The following is a 23603-nucleotide window of genomic DNA, read 5'->3' as shown; positions in this document are numbered from 1 at the left end:
TTGAGCTGTGATAAATACAGTGAATAAATCTACAGTCCACTGACGCGGCGGCGTCAGAAAACCGCGGTGTGGATGTTCTGCAGCTCACAAAGTGCTGCTCTCCAACTTCAGATCAACCTTCATTTTTTGTTTCTCCATTACGGCTTCCAACTCAGTCGCCCTTCTTGCATCCTACAAAAACAAAACAAAAGAAAGGGAAATATTTGTAGTTAAAATGCATCAGATTAAATAATGAAGTGTTTTTAGTGTTAAAAATTTACACACAAAAATCTGTATTTTCAGCAACACAATGTAATAAATGTTCATTATTCTCATTGTGTTATTTAAACATAAAGTAGGTCAAATAAAAAAAGGCTAAAATATGTAATTTCACTGCAGTAAAAAGGACATTTTAAATCCAAATATGGATTATTTGATTCCTAAAGTGCATGTAATCTCAAGAAAGATGCTTGTCCCAGTAATCTGATTACTCCTTGTTATCATTCTGGTCAGTGTTAGTACACATTATTCCATTATTAGTAAGATATTTAAAGTTAATGTACCTCTAGCAGTGCTTTCTGCACGGTGAGCTGGCTGTACACTCTGGTGCCCTCTTCTGGAATGACCGACCGCAGCTCGTCTTTGTTGAGGGAGAACAGTTGAGCTCCTGTCAGCACGCCCAGACATTTCACCGTTCTGAAAAAAAAAATGACGCTGAGTGCCAAGCTCAAGAAGAAATCCACCAACACAGAAAGGAGGACTCACGGCTCACTGAAGCCCTTCCCTCTGAGCCACTCGGCAACTTCCTCTGAAGGGGAATGATAATCCAGAGGAACGGTGGTCTCTGAGGAACGAGGGATGACCAGCGGTTTGTTCAGGTTGGCTTTTCCGTTGGTCAGCCTCTGCAGCAGCTCGTCGTTCACCAGCATGACTAGAAAAAGATGAACACTTTAAGAACAGTTGAGACCCACATAATTGTGTTATTTTGGAGGGAAAGCACACCTTTGTCTGTTTCATCTCCTGCTTGCACGGCTTGACTGTAGGAGGGTAGGGCGCGAGGGCGCTGAGGGGAGGAGGAGGCCGTCCTGGGCAGGGCAGGAGGGCTGGGTTGGACTCCGAGGAGAGTTTTGGGTGGGGCAGTAGCAGGAGGTAGAGCTGGAGCCTGCACGAATGATGAAAGGAGAGAAACAAACGTTGGGAATTACTCTGGAATGCACAGGTGGAAGCACACCTGAGGAGCGAGAGGGATTTCTTACAGGGGGGGGTCCGTTGGTGGGGTTTTCTATGTGGGACACTGGTTCTAGGATGTTAAAAGGGACAAATCCGATCTGGTTGTATCGGTTGCGACATTTCCACCAACGTTTGGATGATTCGATCACCTGTAGGACAGAACATGCACATCATTAGCAGCATTTGATTAAGATTTGTAAAATAAAAAAAATAAAATATTACCTCAAGAGTCTCTCCTTGTTGCACTGAAAGCTCACTGTTGTTCCTGGCTATGAAGTCATAACTGCAGCTGTAGAGTCTCTCTGCGTCCGGAGGAAGAGCAACCCTAGGAACAAAAGTATGAAAACATGCCATCCTTGTACACAAGAACTGAACATTTTATTTATGATGACCTACATGTCGTCGTAGTTGTGTCTTTCTGAAGCACGCTTGGACTGAGGCGGCTGCTGCTGTGACAGATGAAAACAGAAAGTTAATAATAAATGTGTGGAGAAAGAAAGGCTGCAAATGCTCACATGAAACCCCACAGAATAATTCAACATCTTATCTTAAGAAAAACACATTTTATTTTATAAATGAATGTTGGAAAATCTGTTAATGTCGTGACTACAATTAATAACCAATTCACAACTAATTGTGTCTCAATGCTACACAAAAAAAAATATATAGAAAATTCAGCAAAAACACCTGAATATTTTTACTGTATTGAAGTTAGTTTTAATAAACTAAAGGCAGACCCTAATGTGTTTACAGACTGAAACATAAAAGGAACACACAATAGGAGGGTTTGGGGGAAAGAGAAAGCAAACATGACAGTTTTTGATGTTTTAGTGAGAGATGAAGAGAATAAAAAAATCATATGGGTCAGCTAGAAACCTCATAATAATAACAAAGTCTAAGTTGTTTCTTTTAAGTTTAGAAGTTTAGAATCAAAGTTTGGCTTTTGCGATAAAAAAATTTAATTTTGAAACTAAGTCTTTTATTTTTATATTAACAAATTTTTAATTTTGCAATTATTTCATAATTTTGGAACTGAAGTTTGAATTATGATATATCATAAATTTTCAATTTTCGAATTAAAGTTTTGAATTTTGTAACTAAATTTTGAATTTTTAAATTAGAATTTTCAATTTTGCAATTATATTTTTAAATTTTGTAACTAAAGTTTGAATTTTGATGTTAGAATTTAAACATTTGCAATAAAAGTTTAGAATTTTGAAACTAAAGTTTGCATTTTGATTTTAGAATTCTGAATTCTGTGATTAAAGTTCTGAATTTTGTAACTAAAATTTGAATTTTGATATATTAAAATATAACATTTTTTGATTGAGTTTTGAATTTTGTACCCAAGTTTGAATTTTTAAATTAGAATGTTGAATTTTGCAATCAAGTTACTAGTTCTGTAACTAAAGTTTGATTTTTTTGACTAATCTTTAAATATTGCGATTCAATTTTTTGAATTATTTAGCTAAAGTTTAAATTTTGAAATTAAAATTTAAACATTTGCAGTAAAGTTTTGAATTTTGTAACTAAAGTTTGAATTTTGCAATTGAATTTTAAGATTATGTAACTGAAGACTGAATTTTGATGTTAAAATTTTGAAATTTGCAATAATTTTTTGAATTTTGTAAATAAAGTTTGAATTTTGATTTTAGAATTTTTAACTCTGCGAATAAGGTTTTTAATTTTGTAACTAAAGCTTGAATTTTGCGATTAAAGTTTAGAATTATGTAACTAAAGTTTGAATTTTGATGTTAGAATTTGGAAGTTTTATATTTTAAGGTTAAAGTTTAAAATGTTGCTATGAAAATATTAACATAGAAAGTCAGAAATCTTAGACTAAAAGCCAAAATTTTGACCAAAAATAACTAGAATTCTGAGATTTAACTTCTAAATTATACATAAAAGACAAAATGTTAAGGTTACATTGCAAATATTATTAATAAAAAACGATTTAGCAAACAAAAATGTGTGAATACAGTTAAGTTAGTATTTTCTATAAACCTTTATTTTTCGTGGAATTTTCTTGATTATACCTTTTAAACAGTTAGATGAATCACCTTTAATAATAGTACGCTGTCCAATAATTACCATAACAAAACTAAAACTTGAAATCTGGCATCTCTTGTCCTTCTTCTGCTATTACTACAAGGCTTTTTTCACCGTAATACTCCTTTTTTCTCTCCTACTCTCATGTTTTCAGTCATTCTGAGCACTCAGTATGACCAGCTCATTCCATATCCCACACAGGTATTCCATACCTCTTGTTTTGCGAGGAGAGCCTCATGCTTGTGTTGTGACTCAACCGGATCCTCCCAAACCTGCCCGTCCGCCCTCACAGCTTCGGGCTTCCACCCATCCAAGAACACAGGGGCGTATGGAGCAACAGGTCCTCGGAGCTGAGAGCTAAGAGGAACGGGGAAATTCACAGCTTTGCTCCTCTCTGACACTGGTTATGACTTCACATTTTTGTCTGGTGGCTTCAGTTAAACTAGATTTTACCTTGTTCTACAACAAATGTTTTTTACATCTAATCTTTGAAATAATAATTACTTTATTGCTACTTTTTTTGTCTAAAATTCTTTTCAAGCTGCAAACAACCATTGTTACATACTAGAAAGTAGACTTTTATGTTGAAAAAAGTTTTGGAGATTTTCCATAAAGCAAGAAAAATGGTTAAACTTAGCAGTTATTAAGTGATATTTCTGATAATATGTTTTACTACTGACCGCGGCTGCGTCCAATTGGGGCCCAGAGACGTCCACAGCGTCTTCTCCTCCTCACTCAGAGTTTCTTGCAGCAGGGAAATGGCGGAGTTGGTCATGGCAGGGCTGGACACCGAGGCTCCCATAGCTGGCCCCCCGGTTGTTTTCACCATCTGTGACACACCCACATCGCACAGCATCACCGATAATGCCCTCAGATGTGCAAACATGGCATGCATTGATGGAGCCAGCAAATGGAAGATGACATTGTTGCTCATTCTTTTGGTAATGAAAGGCGCACATGCAATCCAAATGGGTGCAACCACACAAAACAAAGAACAGAAACCTTCATAAATGATGCAAAAAACACTTGATTCATTTATGTGAAGCATCAACTGAAACTCTACATCTTTTATGTGTTAAAAACTTTAGTCAAATTTATTTGACTTTATTTGTACATTTTAGAGCAGGGTTGTACCGTGTGGCCTTGCTAGTTTTAAAGCCCAAATTGACACTCATTGTTTGAAAAGTCCACTGAGAGCACAGCCTGATCAAACACATCAAGGTCAAACCTGTGTAAATACTGAGTGGACTTGTTTCTAACAACACTGCAGAGCTACAACCAGGACTCTACATGACTTTGACATCATATATGTTTACCGTGTTTTACCCGTTAGGTGTGTCAAACTCAATCGCACAAGGAGCCAAAATCCAAAACACACTGTAGGTCACGGGCCAAACAGGATAAACATTTATTAAACACACAAAAAATAAATTTAAAAAAATTTAAAACCGCAACTTTTTAAACATAATTATGAACTAGATATATAGCATTACCAGTGTTGAAACTGTAAGCTGAATTTGGCTGCTGAAGATGCTAATGCTGATAGCTGAAGATGCTGAAACTGATAGCCAGCTAAAATGTTAGCTTAATGCCAAATTAGCCTAAAAAACTTAGGTTAGCCAAAACAGCTAGCATGTAGATGAAAAAAAAAAAAAACTTTAAAATAGCCTAAAAAAACTGAAAAAAGCCTAAATTAGCCAAAACAGTTAGCATGCAAATATTAGCCTAACTCCAAAACAGCCTAAAAAAGTTTAGAAAAAAAAATAAATTTGCCAAAACAGCTAGCATGTAGCTGAAATATTAGCTAAACTCCAAAACAGCCAAAAAAAAAACAATACAAAAAAACCTAAATTAGCCAAAACAGCTAGTGTGTAGCTGAAATATTAGCTAAACTCCAAAACAGCCTATAAAAAAAAAGCAAAAAAACTAAATTAGCCAAAACAGCTAGCATGTAGCTGAAATATGAGCTAAAAATAGCTAAAAGAAAATCGTAATAAATGCCAAAATAGTCCGAAAAAGCTAACAGAATGCTAATTCTTAAAACTTTAAAACCATAACTTTTAAACATAATTATAATATTAATAAAAAGGCAGTAATATTATTCCAGAATAAGTCAACTTAAACTTTAAATACATTCAATATTTTACTCTCCAAAAATATATATTTTGTCAAAATTATACAAGTTATAAACGAGCACAAGATAACATCGGGCCATTAATAACAATAAAATAAAATGATCTGGAGGGCCGGATCCGGCCCCCGGGCCTCGACTTTGACACATGTGCGTTAGATCAATAGTTAGTAAAACACTGGTTTAAATCACTGGGTACACAGCAAAAGTGTGTGTAAACATAAAACAGTTCTACACCCTTCTAGTTTTCTTCTATCCTTGTTGACGTATGATGTAAAAGGATCTCTAGGACAGCACATTTCCAATCTTTGACTCAGAATCAGCTGACAGTTGCACAACTGCAATTTGTCTTTATTTTTATGTTAAACAACCTTTTCGGGTGTGGATTGTGAAACTTTGGTGGTGCAGATCTTTAACTAGTCCCACAGAGAGACAATATTACCATCCCGAATGACCGCTCCAAGGATTTTGAATGAATCTTTATTTATATAGCACTTTACGATGACAAGTGCTTTTAGATTAAAATAAAGATAAAAACAAAAAAAAATGTAAAAAACAGCAAAAAAAAAGTAACATTTTAGGATTTTTAAGCATTTTTGTAACTCTTTGCTTTAACTTTGATGTTAGTCTTCATTAAACAATTCATCCCTTATATTTTTGTGTCTCATTTGAGTCTTCTCTAGTCATTTTTTTCCCTTCTAATACATTTTTTATCCTTTATTGCCTCATTTTTCCTGTCATGAATCTTCAAACCACTTTTTCTGTCTCTACAGCCATCCGTCTCCCACTCTGTACATATATAGAAGGCTATATATTACAGAGACACCAGCAGCTTATGTACCTGGATGTTTCCATAGTCTAGAGATCAATGGAAAACAAATTTATTTTAGGGCGCACATCGCATCCCATAGAAGCTTTTTATACCCACTGACAACACCTCGTGCTCACAGCAGGTGCTGAGGTGGAGTTTATCACGCTGACTCACCATATCTAGAGGTTTGAACACATGGTGCACCAGCTCCTCTGACGAAGGATTGACGATGGTTGATTTTAGACGAGCCTGAAGAGCAAAGACAGGAATTTAGTAGTGACTAATAAAAAATATATATATAAGATATAAAATAAATACACACCAAGAGGCTGAAGCAATATTTGAATTTCTGAAAGATATCGACAAATTCCTCGGCTGGTGGAGGTTGGGCCTTTGCAGCAAGCGCCTCATCTGTTTTTCCACAAATTGACAAATATATCATCAAGAGTTAAGACAAATATGCAGGAGCATCCTAAAAGCCTATTTTCTCACCTTCAGCACTTTGCTTTTTACTTTTCTTCTTCTTCTTTTTCCTCTGTGCTAGCACCAGCGCAGCATCCGCCGTCTGCTGCAGCTTGCCCATGAAACCCTCAATGTCATCAAAACAGTGATTGAGGATGCCCTGAGGAAAGGCACAACAGTTTTTTTTTGTTTTGCGGTTTAGATCGGAGATGCAGGCACAAGTGACCTTAACGACTCAAAGGTGATGAGACGCCTTACCACTTCTCTCTCCGCTCGCAGGAAAGAAATATCAGGGCCGCCGTTTACGCCATTCGCTGCTGTGCGGGAAAGCAGACAATTCAGTTGAGCCTCTCACTTTACATTTAAATATCCTTACAGAAAGCTATTTCTGAGCCAATATGAGGTGTTTATTTATCACTTAATTGGATATTTTCTCCACAACTCACCTCTGAGTCCAGGATATGGTGGCGGGTTGACCGGTGGGGGGTTTGGAGCGTGGGCGATCGGGTGGGTTGGTATGTCTTGGGGATCCAACATCTCTCCGCTCGGAGAAGCCCTTCAAGAGGAGAGAAGAATCTTTGTTGAAAAAGTGATAAAGACCTCAAAGGTACATAGTATTTAAAACAATTAAGTCCTTTGTCTCCATGAAATTTAACCCCCGTGACCTTAATCTGTGGACAGAAGAGCACCGATTGTCCTAAATCAAATCTTTATCCTAAAATTCAAACATGTATGCCTTTAAAACTATTTTAAATAAATAAATATGAGATCATTATAAGTGAAAATGTCTAACATTTCAGGCTCAAGGGCAAAGACTTCAAGGTGCTAGCTAAAACCCTTCCAGACGCCTCCTCGTTCCCCAAAGTCCACCAGCTGACCTTCCTACCTGACAAATCTGGCCTTGGAGTTTCCTCAAATTAAAAAAAAAGTTCAATAAATATAATCCGCTGTGGCTCTGAGACTCCACTCCACGACTGTCATCCCTCCTCTGCTTCTACTGTGGCCTTGCCGTCTTTCTGTCACGCCTTCTTAAGCTATGTGGAAACCAGCGAAACAAGTTTGTGTCCCTGTCAGCTGTTTACACTGTCATCCTGAGTTTCTCCCTCCCTCACCTTAGACAGGTGGATGGGTGTCACAAGTCTGCTTTGAGTCAAAGAACTCTGGGTGTGATGGCAGAGGGAGCGATGATGACTGACCAGCTTAAACCTGAATCTTACAGAGCACTATTGACACGAAAATCAGGACAATAGAAGGCCTTAAAATACAATCAAAATGTCATAAAAGTGCAGTATTTTCTTTACCTCACAGAGTTGGGAGTGTTCCTGCCTCTAGTGGAGGAGGATGAAACTGCATGCGTGATGTCCTCGCAGACTTGCTCTGCCTGAAGAAAGTGACATCACCTGTCAAACCTGAAGTAAGCAAACTACCAAAAACCAACGTCACTTATTCATCCAGGAAACGCTGCGACAGATACTCACCCTCACAGTTTCACAGCTGAAGAAGAGGATGTCGGGCTTAGTCTGATCTGTTACTTGACACACCAATAAAAGCATCGAGGGGAAATGTTTATCACTATTAATGGAGTCACAGCGGTAGATGTTTTTGAGAGTGTATTGCTCCACCTCCTCCTGCGTAAAAAATGATAATACAATGAATGGTAGATTAGTTATGTTTCTAAGTTTAGACTGAATTATAATAGGTAAAAAAATCAAAAGTTCCCTCCCAAGAGATTCATTGTCTTCTTTCTAAGCCTTAAAATGAGTGAAACAATTTATTGGTAACATGTTCCTTTTAATTTTGCATTAATTTGTGACACATTTGAATAAAATATGCCCCATATGGAAAGATAAGCACCACAATAAGCAACTGGCCTATACACGCAAATGAAACGGGCCAATTACAGCACGCTCTGTGTTTTAGACTTAAAGAGGCAGAACAATCGATTTTATTACACATTACCTGGGTATTTACATCTCGAAGGTGAACGGCTTCTCCGCCAATATCTAAAAACATTTTTTGACTCCAAAGTTTGTTGTTGTCAGCCAAAAAAGAGAGACGTGCCTGCGCCTCCTCCACACTCTGTACATCCCCGTCTTGGAGTGAAAATGTCAGAAGATGCTAGAAAAAAATTAATAAAAGAATTATATTACTTTGTTTTTCGGGGAAAAGGGTTTGAGTGGTAGACACAACTCACGTTAACAAGATGCCGTTTGAAGCCCATTGTTATCAAGTCGCTGTCAGCTCTGCAGTTTGGGGGGAAAAAATGTGTTTATGATTTATGCAGTACTGATGAGCTAAACGGAAGCTTCCTTTCTGTGATTCAACATTCTACTATGTTTCTGTTGTTTTACTCTACCTTAACCTATCCTGTCTGCACCTTTGTAACACGAGTTCATGCAGTGTGAGTTAGAGAGCTGCCTAACCAGTCTGGCTACAGTACAATCTCACTATTCAATCTCTCCGTTCCTCAGTGACCATCAGTGCAGGACTCAATGGAGTCACAGAAAGCAAACTTCAGAATGTTTTCAGCTGATGCATTGAACTCTGCTGTCAAAGGTAAATTTGCACATCAAATACAAAATAAATAAATAAAAGATCTCACACTTTAGCTATGATTTTGAAAATCCATAAAAGTGGAATTTAATAGTAACAAAAAGACAAAACATTTTCAATTTTCTACTTCAAATATTCATGCTTTTCATTCAAGTAGAGAGAAAAAATCAATTCTTACTCTATTTACATACAAAAAAATGGTAGACAAACAAAAACTAGTTCCATTATGTATACTTTTCTCAAGAGATTCAGAGGTATTTTCCAAGTAAAATAAATTTATATTAAAAAAAAAAAAAAAACTACTCACAAAAAGACAATATGAGAGGTTAAACAACTTACCAGAGCTGACAGGCTCCCACAGCTTCAGTGATGTGACAGTGAAAGCACCGCCGGGTCTTCGTGTTACTCCGCAGGTGTTTCACTTTGCTCCAGGGAGTTATGTCAAAGCAGAAGGAGTGTCACCTTGTGAGTCCCGCCCAGCATCAACAACACCTTAGAGATGAAAAATGTTTACTCTCAATCACTGCTTCAAGAAATAAGTACACACATTGATATTATAGAAGGACTAGAAAATATATACAAGTTAGGTTGCACTCCTCAACTACAAAACTCAACTTTCCTGTTTATTTTTTTTTTTTTTCAGTTTATACAATACTCACTACTCTTACAGACTTAATTAAATATTTTAATGATAAATAATAAAGCATATAGACTACTCACGCATGTGCAGGTGTTTCCTCTCGGGACAAAATTTACGTTTTGTAGTCAACGCATCTCAGAGGTGAGCGAGCCCAACTTCTGAGCCAATCAGATTCGAGAGTGGGCGGGGCTACACCACACAGCAATAATCGCAGAAGTTGACTTTGCTGCTGCTAAGGACATTGAAAATACTTTACCAAACGTGTTAAATAGTTAATAACAGCAGGTAAGAAGATCGTAATTTCATAGTGAGATGTATATTAGACGTTAATATGTGTCATTCATAGTTTAGTCTCTGTTTGGGTTGATGATAAAGTTGATTTTACCTACAGGACAGGCATACGTGGCACGAGTGTGTGAGTTTGTGTTTATAAAAATACTCTCACCAGACCAGTCTGACGGAAGATGTGCTTTTATTTCGAATTTTCATTTTAAATAGCTTAAAACTCCGTGTTTTTTTCGTTATCCAAGACTTTCCTTATTGTTTTAGTGGTATTTTAAAATTATGCTTTAAATTTAAGCTAGTCAAAACAAGAAACAAGTTACTCATATTGAGGAAAAGGTTTATTGAAGACCTACAAATAACAATTTACTTTTGTTACTTACACACTTAATGTTTTTGCGAGAAAGTGTGTTAACCTGCGCTTTTTTATGAGGAAACTTACCTTAAAGTGTTTGTTAATGGCTTAGGAAAGTATAATTTAGCCATTGTGACGGTTTTTATTTTTCAATTATATATTCCTACTTATAATTAATGTAATATAATGTGGGGATAGTTTCTGATGCTTCTATAACTTAACAAACGCAGTTATCCCTCCTACTTTTCGGAAAGTACTCTGGATTTCGAGCCGTCCCCAAACGCAGCATTGTAGGCGCGGTCATTGCATCACACGGAAGACTAGCATCGCTGCAAGAAAGCCCCGAGCAACTAAAAATACGCGGGTAAATATGTTATAACAACTCATTGTGTGATTGGAAAAAACAACTTTTATAGTTGTGCTGTAATGTTTTGTGCCTGTCGCGTACATTTAATGATTTGAACAAATAAGTAACATCGACGGCGTGGTATGATCCATATTGTGATTGTAGCAGTTGTAGTCGCACGTGCTCGTTATCTGAAAAGTAGCTAGCAAGAAGATAAAAGATTGTCGTCGATAGTTTCTCCCGTTAAGGTCAGTTTTATCCATATTAAACGACACTTTTCGCTCCCCACGTGGTTTATTAAGTTTATTAATTGTTTTATTCTTTGTGCTGGAAGGTGAATAAATGTACAGCGTGGTCAAGAATCCACGTTGTTGCTTTGTCGTTTGAGTCAAAGTGATTGTATTTTTGCTAGTTACTATGATCTACTAGTTATGTGAAGTATTTGAAGTGAGACTGTCTAATCGGGGATTATCCTAATAACCCAAGGCACAGTGAGAATACTTACAGTAATTCACCATCTGTTTGGAAAAGCTGTTATTGCTTCAGTTCAGAAGAAGCAGCAAAAGGAAAAACATTTAAAGTAGCTTTTGTGAAAATACATCAAAGTTTTTCGTTGGATGTAATCAATTTTTAGACTTTGAGTTATGGTTTTAAACATATTTTCTGATGTTTTTTCTGTCTTTTTTGTATTCTAAATATTAAAAGCTGTGAAAAGATTGTTGTTTATTTATTTTTTTTTTAGGAATTTCTTGTTCAACAGGGATGTCAACTATTAGTTTTTTTCTGCTCTTTTGCTTTTTATCAGTATTATTATGTTGTAGTTTTTTAATTAATTAACTAAATTTGCTGTTTTATTCTTTTTAGTGTAAGGCGTCATATAAATACTTAGATTTGTGGGGGAATATAAAATGTCTGAAGACAGGAAACTGATTTTTTTTTTAGAGTTTTCACAATAACTTTTCACAATAAAAGCTGGAGTGTTGCACCACTATTCAACACAAAATATAAATAAATCTATTTGTAGTTATTAAAATGTCTTTTTTGTTTTGATTTTTAATAGATGGAGAAGCAGCCGTTGCCAGCTGATGATGACAAGACAGAAACCGTAGAGTCGGAGGTCGATGCCCTCACTGGTGAAAACAGACCGCAGGGCTTGGCGGAGCCTGCAGCTCGAGCAGGATGGAACAGCAAAATCGAGTATTTTTTGGCTCAGGTGGGATTCAGCGTCGGCCTCGGAAACGTTTGGAGGTTTCCCTATTTGTGTCATAAGAACGGAGGAGGTGAGAACCGTAAATTGTTTGTGTTTTTCTCACTGAGTTTGAGGAGTTTCAGTTCAGAGTTCTCAGAAAAAAACATCTAATTACAGCTTGACACAAAACTCAAATGGTTAAATTAAAGGAACAGCAAAAAAGTTGAAATAGTTTCACATTTAGAACACTGGAATGCAAACACCAGACATTTTTTGAATATCAGTTTGACGTTTTTTTTTTGTTTGTTTTTTTTTCTTAGGCGCTTTTCTCCTTCTGTACGTTCTCCTGCTGCTGGTCGTGGGCATTCCTCTCTTCTTCCTGGAGCTGGCAGCCGGTCAGGCTATCCGGCAGGGCAGCATCGGAGTGTGGAAGTACATTTCCCCCAAGCTCGCTGGAATCGGTTACTCCAGCTGTGTGGTAAAATAGAAATAAAATGCTTAAATACGTTTGCTCTCCGTAGTTGACTTTCTTTCACTTTGTCTGCCCGACTGATAATCTGTTCTTATATTTCTTCAGGTTTGTTTTTTTGTGGCTCTTTACTATAATGTGATCCTCGCTTGGAGTCTCTTCTACCTTGGGAACTCCTTCCAGTACCCGTTACCGTGGGAACAGTGTCCCAAACAGGGGAACATAACAGGTACACACAAAACTACCAAGGATGATGCCACACTTCTACAACAATCCTGTCACTATTATTTAATGTTTCAGTGTTGCATGTTTTAATAATATTACTTTTTTCTGAAGCTTTTCTTTTACAAAAAATATAGTTTATTTTAAAGAACTGTGAAACAGGAACAACTATTTTGCTCAGGATTAAGTGGAACTAACACACCCAGCTGCTATAATCTGACACAAATTCTCAGATTTTTATGCACGTCAGGGGACACAGCTGCAGAACAGACCTACATGTGGTTTTGTATATTTGCATCAGTTTATCTCTGCTTTTTAAAATGAATTTTAAAGCAAGAACTTTGTGCTCCGCTGACAGAGCCATCTGGGAGTCATTCTAGTTATTATAGTTCTTGTTTTAAAGTCGGAGCACATTTTTAAAAAGGAAATAATCATATTTAGACAATATGTTGAAGCAGGAAATGTAATTTCCTGCTTCAACCATAGAAAATCCCTCAGCACACACTTTATATTTGTAATACTGCTGCATCCCTCCAACTTCTGCAGGTGTTACAGTCAATCCTGAGCTTCCCAGTCTCTGTGCATCACCAAGAATTAGTTTAGGAGTGCGTACCGACAGTTTCACCTCTGTTATTTATTAAAACACACAAGTCACGTTTAGATTTTTTTACTTCTGGGTGTTAAATGCTCATCTTTTTCCTAACAGTGAAAGAATGTGAAATGAGCTCCCCCACGTCGTATTTCTGGTTCCGGAAAGCTTTGGACACCACAGATTCAATCGACGAGGTGGGCTCCTTCAACACCAACATGATCTGCTGTCTGCTGGCGGCCTGGACCATCGTGTGTTTGGGGATGTTCAAAGGCATCAAATCCTCCGTCAAGGTACCCGTCTAAACGGCTGCTTTTTAAGCATCATTGAATCATTTAAAGCATTAAATATTTGACAGACTTTTACTTCTTTATGAGCTGCTACATCTTAAAAAGACTAATTAGTGTTTGTTCGTCAGCATCAATTTTTGGAAAAGTTAAAATAAAAAAATCTTTGAATTCTGACTTACTGAGGCCCTTTCCTCCTGTTGTGGTTCTAGAAGATTTGATGTGGTCAAATCTCCGTCACATGTTCGGCTGGGACTGGAGTTACTGTACATAACAGAATCTGTGGAATGTGTGGCTCTATTGTTGACCTCCAGTAACCCAGAATCATGTTTTGTTTTTACTTTAATCATTTTCACTGACCTGCGCCCCACTCCAGTCGCTCCAGAACAGTTAACAGAAAAGTAAGAACTGAAAGATGAAAGTTAAAAAAAACAACAGGTGTATATAGATGAAAATAAATTCATGCTAGCGAGAGCTGAAATGAAAGCAGTACATGCTCACCTGAGTGAAACCTTCCTTGTGGATTTATAGAGCAGGTGGTGGCCACACTGATTGGTTTGTTTTATTCATTTTTACACACACAGACAATTCTTTACGATTTTAGCCAAACTTTGACAAACAGACAGGAAGCTGAAGTCAGCAATCCAAAAATATAAAAGAAAAAAGTGTGTAAGAAATGAAAAAAATAATAAACCGATTCAGCTGCTTCCATATTTTCATTAACCTTTTATCATTTAAACAGCACTTCTTTCAAGTTACTTGAACAATCAAGTTAAATAATAATCAACCATATTTACTATTATCTAGTAAATATATGTGATAAATAGTCACGTGAGAAAGTTTAGTGACTTTACCTTTAATATGTTTTGAACTATTGAACATTTTTAACTAAATGTAATTCATTTTTATATAATTCTTTAAAACTAATGATGACTTTGATATAGCATAAATATGATGATATCATTAGAACCATTTATTCATTGTTTTTTTAAATTATGGAATTTTTAAAAATTCTTTTAAGACTTTAACCTTTTAAGATAGCACATTTTGGGTTTTATTTCCCCAGTTTTCTTAAATTTTATTTCTCTGTCAGATAAAATTAAACTGTTTTTGTTAGCATCCTGCTTGAACTTTTCTGCTGCGCCTTACAGCAATAACATGTCGTGATGCGTTCATGACATGCAGAGTGAAATATTTATCCGGAATAATAAGATTGAAATATAACAAACTTTTCAATCATTACAAGAATAAATTAAATGTTTGATATTGATCTAGGAGACCATAAACCACGAGATCGGGGCCAATTTTTGATCACGTCATCGGATTGGGACATCCGTAAAAATAAATACACAAATATGAAGGGCTTTACATGTTTGACATAGCAGCAAAGAAGCTGCTTTACTCTCTTTTCCAGAGGATTAAACAGACTGCAAGACTTGTTGGTCAGCTTAATCTAGAGACATGGACCATAAATCCTTTGTATTATGTAGCATTAACCTCTGAGCTTCAGCGAGATGCTCACAGAATTACTTATTTTCCTTCTCCTTTCATTTCATAGGTGATGTATTTCTCCTCCATCTTTCCTTACGTGGTGCTCATATGTTTTCTTGTGAGAGGATTACTGCTGGAAGGAGCCAAGGAGGGGATCATTTTCATGTTCTACCCAAAGGTACACCTTCACACAAAGTGTGTCTGTGTGGTTGTTGAGATGTTTTTCTTGACTCGTCTTTTCTTCCTGCTGTGCCTCTCTAGTTGGAAAAATGGGGAGAGCTGCAGGTTTGGCTGCAGGCGGCCACTCAGGTTTTCTTTGCGTTGGGCCTCGGCTTCGGCTCCATCATTGCCTACTCCTCTTACAACCCCAAAAACAACAACTGTCACAGAGACGCCTTCACCGTCTCTTTCATCAACTTCCTCACGTCCGTGCTGGCCTCTCTGGTGGTGTTCGCCGTTCTCGGCTTCCACGCTAAAGTCAAAGTGGATGCGTGTGTTGCCAGGTAAGTTCTGGAAGAAGTGTTTCTGTAGATGGAGTGTGCTGTGAGATGACATTAGTGCTGCCATAAACGATTATTTTAATAGTCGACTGATCACCAATTATTTTTCCATTTAGTCGACTAATCGGGTCATGTGCAAACTGGATGGAAAGCACACATCTTAAACATCATTAGATTTAAACTAACTAAAAATAAGATTTATAGCATTACCTGTGATAATGCTAGAGTGAATGCTGTAAGCTGAATTTGGCCGCTGAAGATGCTAGTGCTGATTGCTGAAGATGATGAAATTGAGGGTTAAAAAAGGTAAAGCTGACAGCTAAAAACACTGAACCTAATAGCTGAGAAGGCTAAACTTGATAGCTGAAATTGTTGAAGCTGATAGCCAGCTAATATTAGCTAAATGCCAAATTATCCTAAAAAACTGAAAAAAGCCTAAGTTAGCCAAAATAGCTAGCATGCAGCTGAAATATTAGCTAAAATAGCCTAAAAACCTTAATAAATGCCAAAATAGTCTAAAAAATTAGCTGAATGACAATATAACTACCAGCTTTACTGCACTATGACTGCGTAGAATATAAAGTAACTACTATTAAATTAGTCGTCGACTAGTTTAATAGTTGATTAGTTGTTGATTAGTCGACTAATCATGGCAGCTTAGATGACTCCACTGAGGTTTGATGATTATCTCCTTGATCTTTCAGTAACATGAAGACACTATCAGAGCTTTATCCCCAAGGTTTGGTTAACCAAACCTTCAACTCCTCAGATTCCAGTCCTGTAGCTCCAGAGCTCTACAGCAGCTGGTTCAGAGAGTACGGGAAAAACCTTCCCGCTAATTTAACAGACTGTGATCTTGAGAAACAGATGAAAGAAGTAAGATGAGACTTACAAATTCTTTTCACTTTAAAGCAATTTGTTTCTTATTTGAGCGCTTTTCTTGTTTTTTAGGGCGTTGAAGGAACAGGTCTGGCGTTCATTGCCTTCACAGAGGCTATGTCCCACCTGCCCGGCAGCCCCTTCTGGTCCGCACTCTTCTTTCTCATGTTGCTCAATCTGGGACTCAGCACCATGTTTGGCACCATGGAGGGCATCCTCGCCCCCCTCTCCGATCGCTTCAAAACCCTGGCCAAAAACAAGACCAAACTCACCAGTAAGTACCTGCTCTTTTATGCTTTCATACCTGTTTGTTGGTTTTCACGCTGACGTGTGCCGTGCTTTAGTTTTCAGCTGCATCATCGGCTTCATCATCGGCCTGATCTTCACCCAGCGCTGCGGGAACTACTTTGTGACCATGTTTGACGACTACTCCGCCACTCTGCCCCTCATTATTGTGGTGGTCTTTGAGTGCTTCAGTGTGTCTTGGCTTTATGGGGCCGATAGGTGAGGAGGAAGTTCATTTAGTGGAGCTGAAACAATTAGAAACAATTCAATTCAGATTTTTTTTTCGATTCTTTTGATCCTCTGAATTCAATTCAATTTAATTTTGAGTTTATGCATTTATACACATTTGGTTAGAAAAACATGAATCTACTATATATTTGAATATATTTATATACAGTTCACATACTGTAAAATGTATTGGTGATATAATGAGATTGTTAATAGCATACACAGTTTCATGGTTTCTCAAAGAAAAAGTTCTAACAAAAATGTGTAGATTGTAAACATTGTTCTGCCTCTCCTGGAGGGCGTTTCAGTTTGGCCACTAGGTGGCGATGGTGCTATAGAATTACACCTTATTCCACAATAAGAAGAAATTATGAGTTCTTTAGACCACAAATGGATACTTTAATAAATATTTTCTTAAAAGAGTTTGGAAAATTGTGAGTTTATAAAGATGTTCATTTAGTCAGCAAGCGTTAGCATTAGCTGTCCTATGGGAAATTCTATTAAACGTTAGCATCAAGCTAGCAGACTTTAGCTTTATGTTCTAAATTCATTTTTATGAATGGATAATTAATCTATTAAACCTAAAATTGATTTTACCAACTCAGCTCCATCATTTATCCTGCTTTATGGGGTCTGAAAGTTGTACATCGTAGATCTACTAAACTCTGAATTGGCGCCGTTTGTTCTTCCTTCCCAGATTTCTTGATGACATTGAGCTGATGTTAGGCTGGCGCCCGACAATCATCTACAAATATCTGTGGAAATATATTTGCTTGCTGGCCATGGTGGGACTGCTGGGGGTCACCACCATCCGCACCATCATCAAACGGCCCACATACACGGCGTGGAACCAGGAAACGGTAAGAACTGCAAAGAAATGTGCTCATGTTTCAACAATTCTGGCTAGAGTTGCTGAGTAAAGCTCGAATATCCCTACATGTGTGCACGAAAACAACACTAAACTGTCGTTCTGCTTCTTCTTTGCTGCCCGAGAGACAAAAAAAGCACAATAGATGATTCTGGTTGTTCAATTTTTCCAGTGATTAATTAGAATTCAAACTTCCAGGCCTCAAACAGTGATCTGCCGTACCCCGACTGGGCTCTGGCTGTGCTGGCTCTGCTCATCCTGTTCGCCATGATGCCCGTCCCTGTGGGACTGATCCACTCCTTCCTGCAGGATCGTAAAAAGCCATCCAGAGACTCGGAGGCGGGTCAGTACAGCATTGTTAACACCGATGAGACTCCCATGGCCGACATGTCTGAGCTGGACCTCAGAAATGGCTTCGCTAACTCGGTGTCCTAAAAATTGGAATGACATAAAAACAAAAGTTTGGCCTATGTGGGCTGTTTTTAAAAGACTTGTATTTGACTGTGCAACACCAATATTTAATATTTAATATATTTACCCCAATGTATTATAATTACTGATCTGAATCGTTATGTAAAATGAAAAGGGATACCTTTAATTTTATTTAAGTTTCAGCAAAAAAAAAAAATCAAACTGCTGGAAAATGGGGCACAAATAATATATTCCTGTTTAAAAACGTTGAAGTGAATTCCCCAAAGTTGTTATTTGTCTTTGTAAAAATGTCTTCCAAATGACCAAATATTTAATACCGGAACTGTCAAATGTTCTCATGAAAAATCCAGCTTTTTTAAACGTACCTTTTTATAAAGGGATCCAATGTTTTTTTTAATATATAATTTTGTTCATTTGATAAATGGTCAATACACTTTGTCTTTTGTTCTCCACTGATTTTAATGGGCTTTTCTGCATGAAGTGGAAATGCAGTTTGTTTATAATCAAAGTAGAGGCTGCATCGATGTGGGCAAACCTTTTAAACTTTGACAGAAGAGCCAAAACAGGAGCAACCTGGAGTGTTTTGGTAAACCACTACATAAAAGAAAGAAATGGCATGAAATCTGGACTAAAACCTGCTTTCATTTTGATTGGAATTAATATGTATCTTTGAATTTTGGATGTTTTGGGTTTTTTTTCCCAAACTTTTGACTTTTTCATTTTAGTGCCAAAATTAGAGAAATTCTGCATTCATGTTGTGTTGGAATGATTGGAAATATGAATGTCCAACTCAGAAAACACACGTGAACACCAGAAAAACTTCCAAAATCACATGAGTGCAGAAAAACTTTCTGCACCTAAGCAAAAGTCGATGTATTTGTAGTGCAACATATATGGGAGACACAGGAAAAATCAAACATTAAAAGGGGTTAATAATGCAATTTATTCCAGTTTGATTGGCCAAATTAAATATTTCAATGTCCCCCGGGCCTTAGTTTGTCCCTCCCATGACTGCAGCTAAAATAAATTAAAAAAAGACAGGCATGTTTAAACTGTGATCCATTCTCAGCTGGAAATATTTGAACTGTTAGTGATCCACACTTACTGTTGTATCCGTGTGTTTTACTCACAAAGAAAAAACTTCTCACTGCCAAATATTTCTGAGTATCACCTTGTAAATGTTTCAAACACTATTCAACCGTGTTTACAACTTTAAAGTCAGGTCTGTTTTTGTTTCACCCAAATATCTGTCAGAATCTGTAAGTTCAGACTGACGTGGACCTCAACAGCTGTGATGCCTTCATGCTCTGTATTTCTGACAACTCTGCTTGTTTTCTATTTGAATTGTATTTTCAAACGTTGACCCCTTTAATCTAAGTTTTTTTTTAATCAAGGATCAGGAGAAACACGTTTTTTGAGCCATAACAGCTGCTGTCAACACGACTGTTTTAGCATTTTTGAAGTGATGCATTTCAGTATGAAAATAGTTTCTAGAAACAGTGTTTGAGTTTACATGATCAGTAAACATCTATTTTTTTAAGTCGACTGTTCCTGCATAAAATATGTTACGAATCTCATTTATATCTAGTAGTTATGTCAGCTACAACAAAAAAACAGTACTGCCATTTAGTGTTTTATGGGATAATTATAGATCAATGTGAGTAACAATCAGGTGAGATCTGTGCAGAAATAATCCATGTTTATCTTAAGTATCAAGAAGGTATCAATGTAAAGATGAATTCTTTTTTTGTAAATATACATGTAGTGTGTGTAAAAAGTACTTTTCTACACATAGTTGAAAATCTGTATATATGTCACTTTGAAACCCAAAACTGCTTTTGTTGTTGTTTTAGTCCAAATTAGGATGGTGTTCGGTTCCTGTAGATATCAGGGCAGTATCTGGCCTCTTTCAGACGTGTTCCCCCAAATATGGCAGCATTGTCACGTCTGAATGAGCTCTGTGATTTAATCCACAGTAATTGTTTTTTTTTTTTTTTTTTTTTTTCTGTACGAGCCAAAAACTTGAGACGAAAGAAAGCTCTGTTATGCTAAACTTTAAACCAGGACATTTACGGACATTTTTTTTCTTTTGTTCTACATTGTCACATTCAACTGTGAAGCTACAGTTTGCATGATGTAAAAAATAACAAAAAGTTCTAAAAAAAGAAAGTTTGTCTGTTCACTTTTACATTTTGCGACGCAGCATTAGGGCCACTTTAGAAACGTTTTTTTGTTTTTGTTTTTAAATTACAACGTTAAATCGTAAATTTACGAAAATAAAAGGTAACTGCTAAATTACAGGAATAAACTTGTATATTTCTGACTTCAAAAGTCTTAGGCTAAATTTTTGACTTTTTTTCGTACAATTATCACTTTTAAACTCGTAAATTTACTAGAGTAAAAGTCGTAAATTTACAAGAGTAAAATTTGTAAAGTTATGCGATTAAAAGTAGTAAATTTATGAGATTTAAAGTCGTAAAGTTTTAGGAGAAAAAAACGTGCAAATTTACCAGATTAAAAATCATAAATTTACTAAATTAAAAGTAGTAAAAATACAAGATTCAAAGTTGTAAATTTTTACAAGAAAAAAAACTCAAAATTTACAAGATTAGAAGTATAAATGTACGAGATTTAAAGTCGTAAATTTGCATGAATAAAGGTAAAAAATTTACGAGATTTAGAAAAAACTACGTTACAGACTGAATTTACAAGATTTACCACATTAAAAGTAGTACATTTACCAGACTTAAAGTCGTACATTTTTCAAGGAAAAACTCATAAGTTTAAAGTTTTACATTTTTTACAAGAAAAAATTAGTAAATTTACGAGATTAAAAGTAGTAAAAATACGAGATTAAAAGTAGTAAAATTTGGAGATTAAAAATCGTACATTTACGAGATTAAAAACTGTTTCACAATACTTAAAGTCATAATTTTACAAGAAAAAAACTCAAATTTTTTTTTTTTTTGTATTACTAATACTCCGTCATAACATTTCAATAAAAGTTGCATCAAAGCAAAATTGACTAAGGTTTGATTAACCCACTTCCTATCAGTGAGAGCATTGTGGTTATGAAAGTATAACCAAGTTGTGTTTTTTTTAGAAAGGTTATTCCATTATTATTGTTTAAATACCTATTGGTGGTTTTATGACCAACATGACTGTTCCTGTGATCAAAGTGCCTTCAACTGTGATTGGCTGAAACAACAAAGGTGTAAAAACCGTCTGTACAGTTTTATGATTGTTTGTTTTTTGTTAAACTGTAGTGTAAAAGTTGTATAGTTAGATTTTAAAGATGTATAATTTCTGTTTTGCTTCTTAATAAAGAAAACTTTTAGCACATATTTTTGGTCTCCTTATTTTTTGTAAGTTTTTTCAAGTGACATTTTCTATACCCAACATGTCCACTTTAATTTAAATTCCAAAGTCACTGAACGTCATTTCGATGGTTCCCACCATCGTTCTGCACGCGCTCAGTAAGGACGTCTGTGCTGGAGCCGGTTGGTGGTTGTATCACTTTTCCCGTTGGCCCAGAAATGCTGAAAGATCTCAGAACATTTTGGTTCTCGTGTTTCTGACGATAACACGCTTCCATCACCTGCTGTGTTTGCTGCTTATCTGAGCTGTAATCTGCCTGGGAAAACTGAAGCAGATGGAGCCCGGGCCAAGGTAAATGTCTGAAGAGGCGACATAAAGATTTGTTTTTCCCACAAGCTGTGCAGACGCTATCAACATGTGAGCGCACTGAAAGCAGATTTTACTTTGTTCTGTTGTGTCTATAAAAGTCCAGCAGATTTTGCAGATTGAGTGCAGGTGGCCTGAAACATGATCTGTGCTGCTGACCTTATGCAGACACTTTGCTTTTCTCAGCAGTCTTGTGCATTCTCTGTTTCTGTCGGCTCCTAGAACAGTTCCAGAACTGGAAACGGTGGAAAACCGATCTTCTTTAAGTAAAGAGCGCTGAAAATAATATTACACACTCCAGGAAAATAAAACAGGAGAGTTTAACCTGATCATGTTGGTTTAGTTTCCTGTTTGTCCACCTAAATAATTTACATTGAATTTTTTTAAAGATATCTTGAGTATTTTCACTAACTTAAAAAGTGTAGCATGCTCAAAGATCTTCAGAATCAATATATTTTTATTAAAATATATTTTATTTTATTATTAACAAGAAAATTAAAGTTTTATTGTCGCTATTGTATAAAAAAATGGAAGAAAACTAATAAAAAAGAGAAAAATAAAGTAGAATTATACAACAAATGAATTAAAGGAAAAAGAAAAGAACAAACTTAAAGCAAAAAAAACTAATTTCTTGCTCAAATGAGAGTCAAAGTCCCTTATACTATGTGTGTTAGTCTTAGCAAGGCAACAAATAACATTTTAAGTCTCCAGGACTCTAAATAAGCAATTATTCCACAAGTAAAATGAGTGCCAGACTGATTGAAGTCCAATGACTTAGTCCAATAGAGACTCACTAATTAAAAAACAAATGGCTACAAGCTCATATTTATTTGTTTTTCAAATAAATCAACTTCTTCTTATATCTTTCTGAATTAAATCCTCATTTCATTCTTCAAACATGGTGGTGGTACTGTGATGGTCTGGAGTTGCTTTGCTATTTGTCTTTGATATAATCATGGTTTCTACCAAGAGCATCACAAAGAAGAATTTTCTGCCATCTGTTAAACATGAATTGTTTTTGGGTTCTGCAGTTTTTTCAACAACTCAAACTGCTGTTTACACAGGAAAATCTGGTAGTAATAAAACATATATTGCAAAGAAATGTTTGCTAAAACTTCTAAGTGAAGTAACATGCATCTCGGTATGTGAAATTTGTCCTCTGTGTTTGACCTCTACCTGAGGGAGGGGTGAGCTGCAGACACTACTGCACTCAGGAACTATTTTTTTAGTTTAACCTCCCAATCCAACCCTTTAATGCCGAGTGTCAAACGGGGAGGCATTGGGTCCCATTTGGTATGACTCAGCCTGGATTTGAACTCACGACCTTCCAGTCTGAGGGTGGACACTCTACCATAAGGCCACTGAGCTTAAGTTTCTGCAAATGTCAAAAATTTCCAAACAACTACAAAAATTGTTAATATTTTCTGACTTAGGACCAGACAGATTTGAATATCCTGCTTTTATAAAAATAGAATTAACAGAAAAACAGAATCCGGTGTTTTGTCAAATAGCAATAATGTAAAATTAAACTTTATTTTTAAATCTATTCAGTTGAAATCACTGATGTTTAAAGTGTATGAAGTAAAAGAAGAAGCTCATAAGTCAATTTAAGAGCTGAATCTGTTACACAGAAGGAGAATTC

The 23603-nt window shown here is 36.2% G+C and overlaps 2 protein-coding genes across 6 annotated transcripts; one reads left to right on the top strand and one right to left on the bottom strand.

The window, feature by feature from the left end:
* LOC112154057 (epidermal growth factor receptor kinase substrate 8-like protein 1) lies at window positions 1-10051 on the bottom strand. Of its 3 annotated transcripts, XM_024284660.2 has the most exons (20): window positions 9936-10051; window positions 9555-9707; window positions 8857-8905; window positions 8622-8780; window positions 8141-8290; window positions 7964-8043; window positions 7109-7218; window positions 6921-6979; window positions 6693-6822; window positions 6523-6611; window positions 6375-6449; window positions 3939-4087; window positions 3471-3615; window positions 1606-1658; window positions 1432-1534; window positions 1236-1358; window positions 982-1141; window positions 745-910; window positions 543-675; window positions 1-171 (listed from the first exon to the last, which is right to left on the bottom strand). In XM_024284660.2, exons 3-20 carry the CDS (start codon window positions 8881-8883, stop codon window positions 85-87), a joined length of 1998 nt encoding a protein of 665 aa, XP_024140428.1. In that variant the 5' UTR covers window positions 8884-8905; window positions 9555-9707; window positions 9936-10051; the 3' UTR covers window positions 1-84. The 3 variants fall into 3 exon arrangements, with proteins under 3 accessions (XP_024140428.1, XP_036072920.1, XP_036072919.1); XM_036217027.1 differs by having other exon boundaries at window positions 1606-1655; window positions 9555-10006; XM_036217026.1 differs by having other exon boundaries at window positions 6921-6976; window positions 9555-10006.
* Window positions 10007-21621, top strand: LOC112154058 (sodium-dependent neutral amino acid transporter B(0)AT2). Of its 3 annotated transcripts, none has more exons than XM_024284664.1 (12): window positions 10007-10140; window positions 11899-12118; window positions 12348-12505; window positions 12605-12725; window positions 13425-13600; window positions 15153-15263; window positions 15347-15588; window positions 16290-16461; window positions 16537-16738; window positions 16809-16968; window positions 17675-17837; window positions 18044-21621. In XM_024284664.1, the coding sequence occupies exons 2-12, from the start codon at window positions 11899-11901 to the stop codon at window positions 18278-18280; spliced, it is 1962 nt and encodes a 653-aa protein (XP_024140432.1). In that variant the 5' UTR covers window positions 10007-10140; the 3' UTR covers window positions 18281-21621. The 3 variants fall into 3 exon arrangements, with proteins under 3 accessions (XP_024140432.1, XP_024140429.1, XP_024140430.1); XM_024284661.2 differs by lacking the exon at window positions 10007-10140 and adding an exon at window positions 10685-10856; XM_024284662.2 differs by lacking the exon at window positions 10007-10140 and adding an exon at window positions 10879-11086.
* Window positions 21622-23603: the final 1982 nt, after the last annotated feature.

Source organism: Oryzias melastigma, linkage group LG19, assembly GCF_002922805.2.
Source record: "Oryzias melastigma strain HK-1 linkage group LG19, ASM292280v2, whole genome shotgun sequence".
Taxonomy (NCBI): domain Eukaryota; kingdom Metazoa; phylum Chordata; class Actinopteri; order Beloniformes; family Adrianichthyidae; genus Oryzias; species Oryzias melastigma.
The sequence above is the reverse complement of the archived record's forward strand: the minus strand, read 5'-3'. Positions and strand labels throughout refer to the sequence as shown.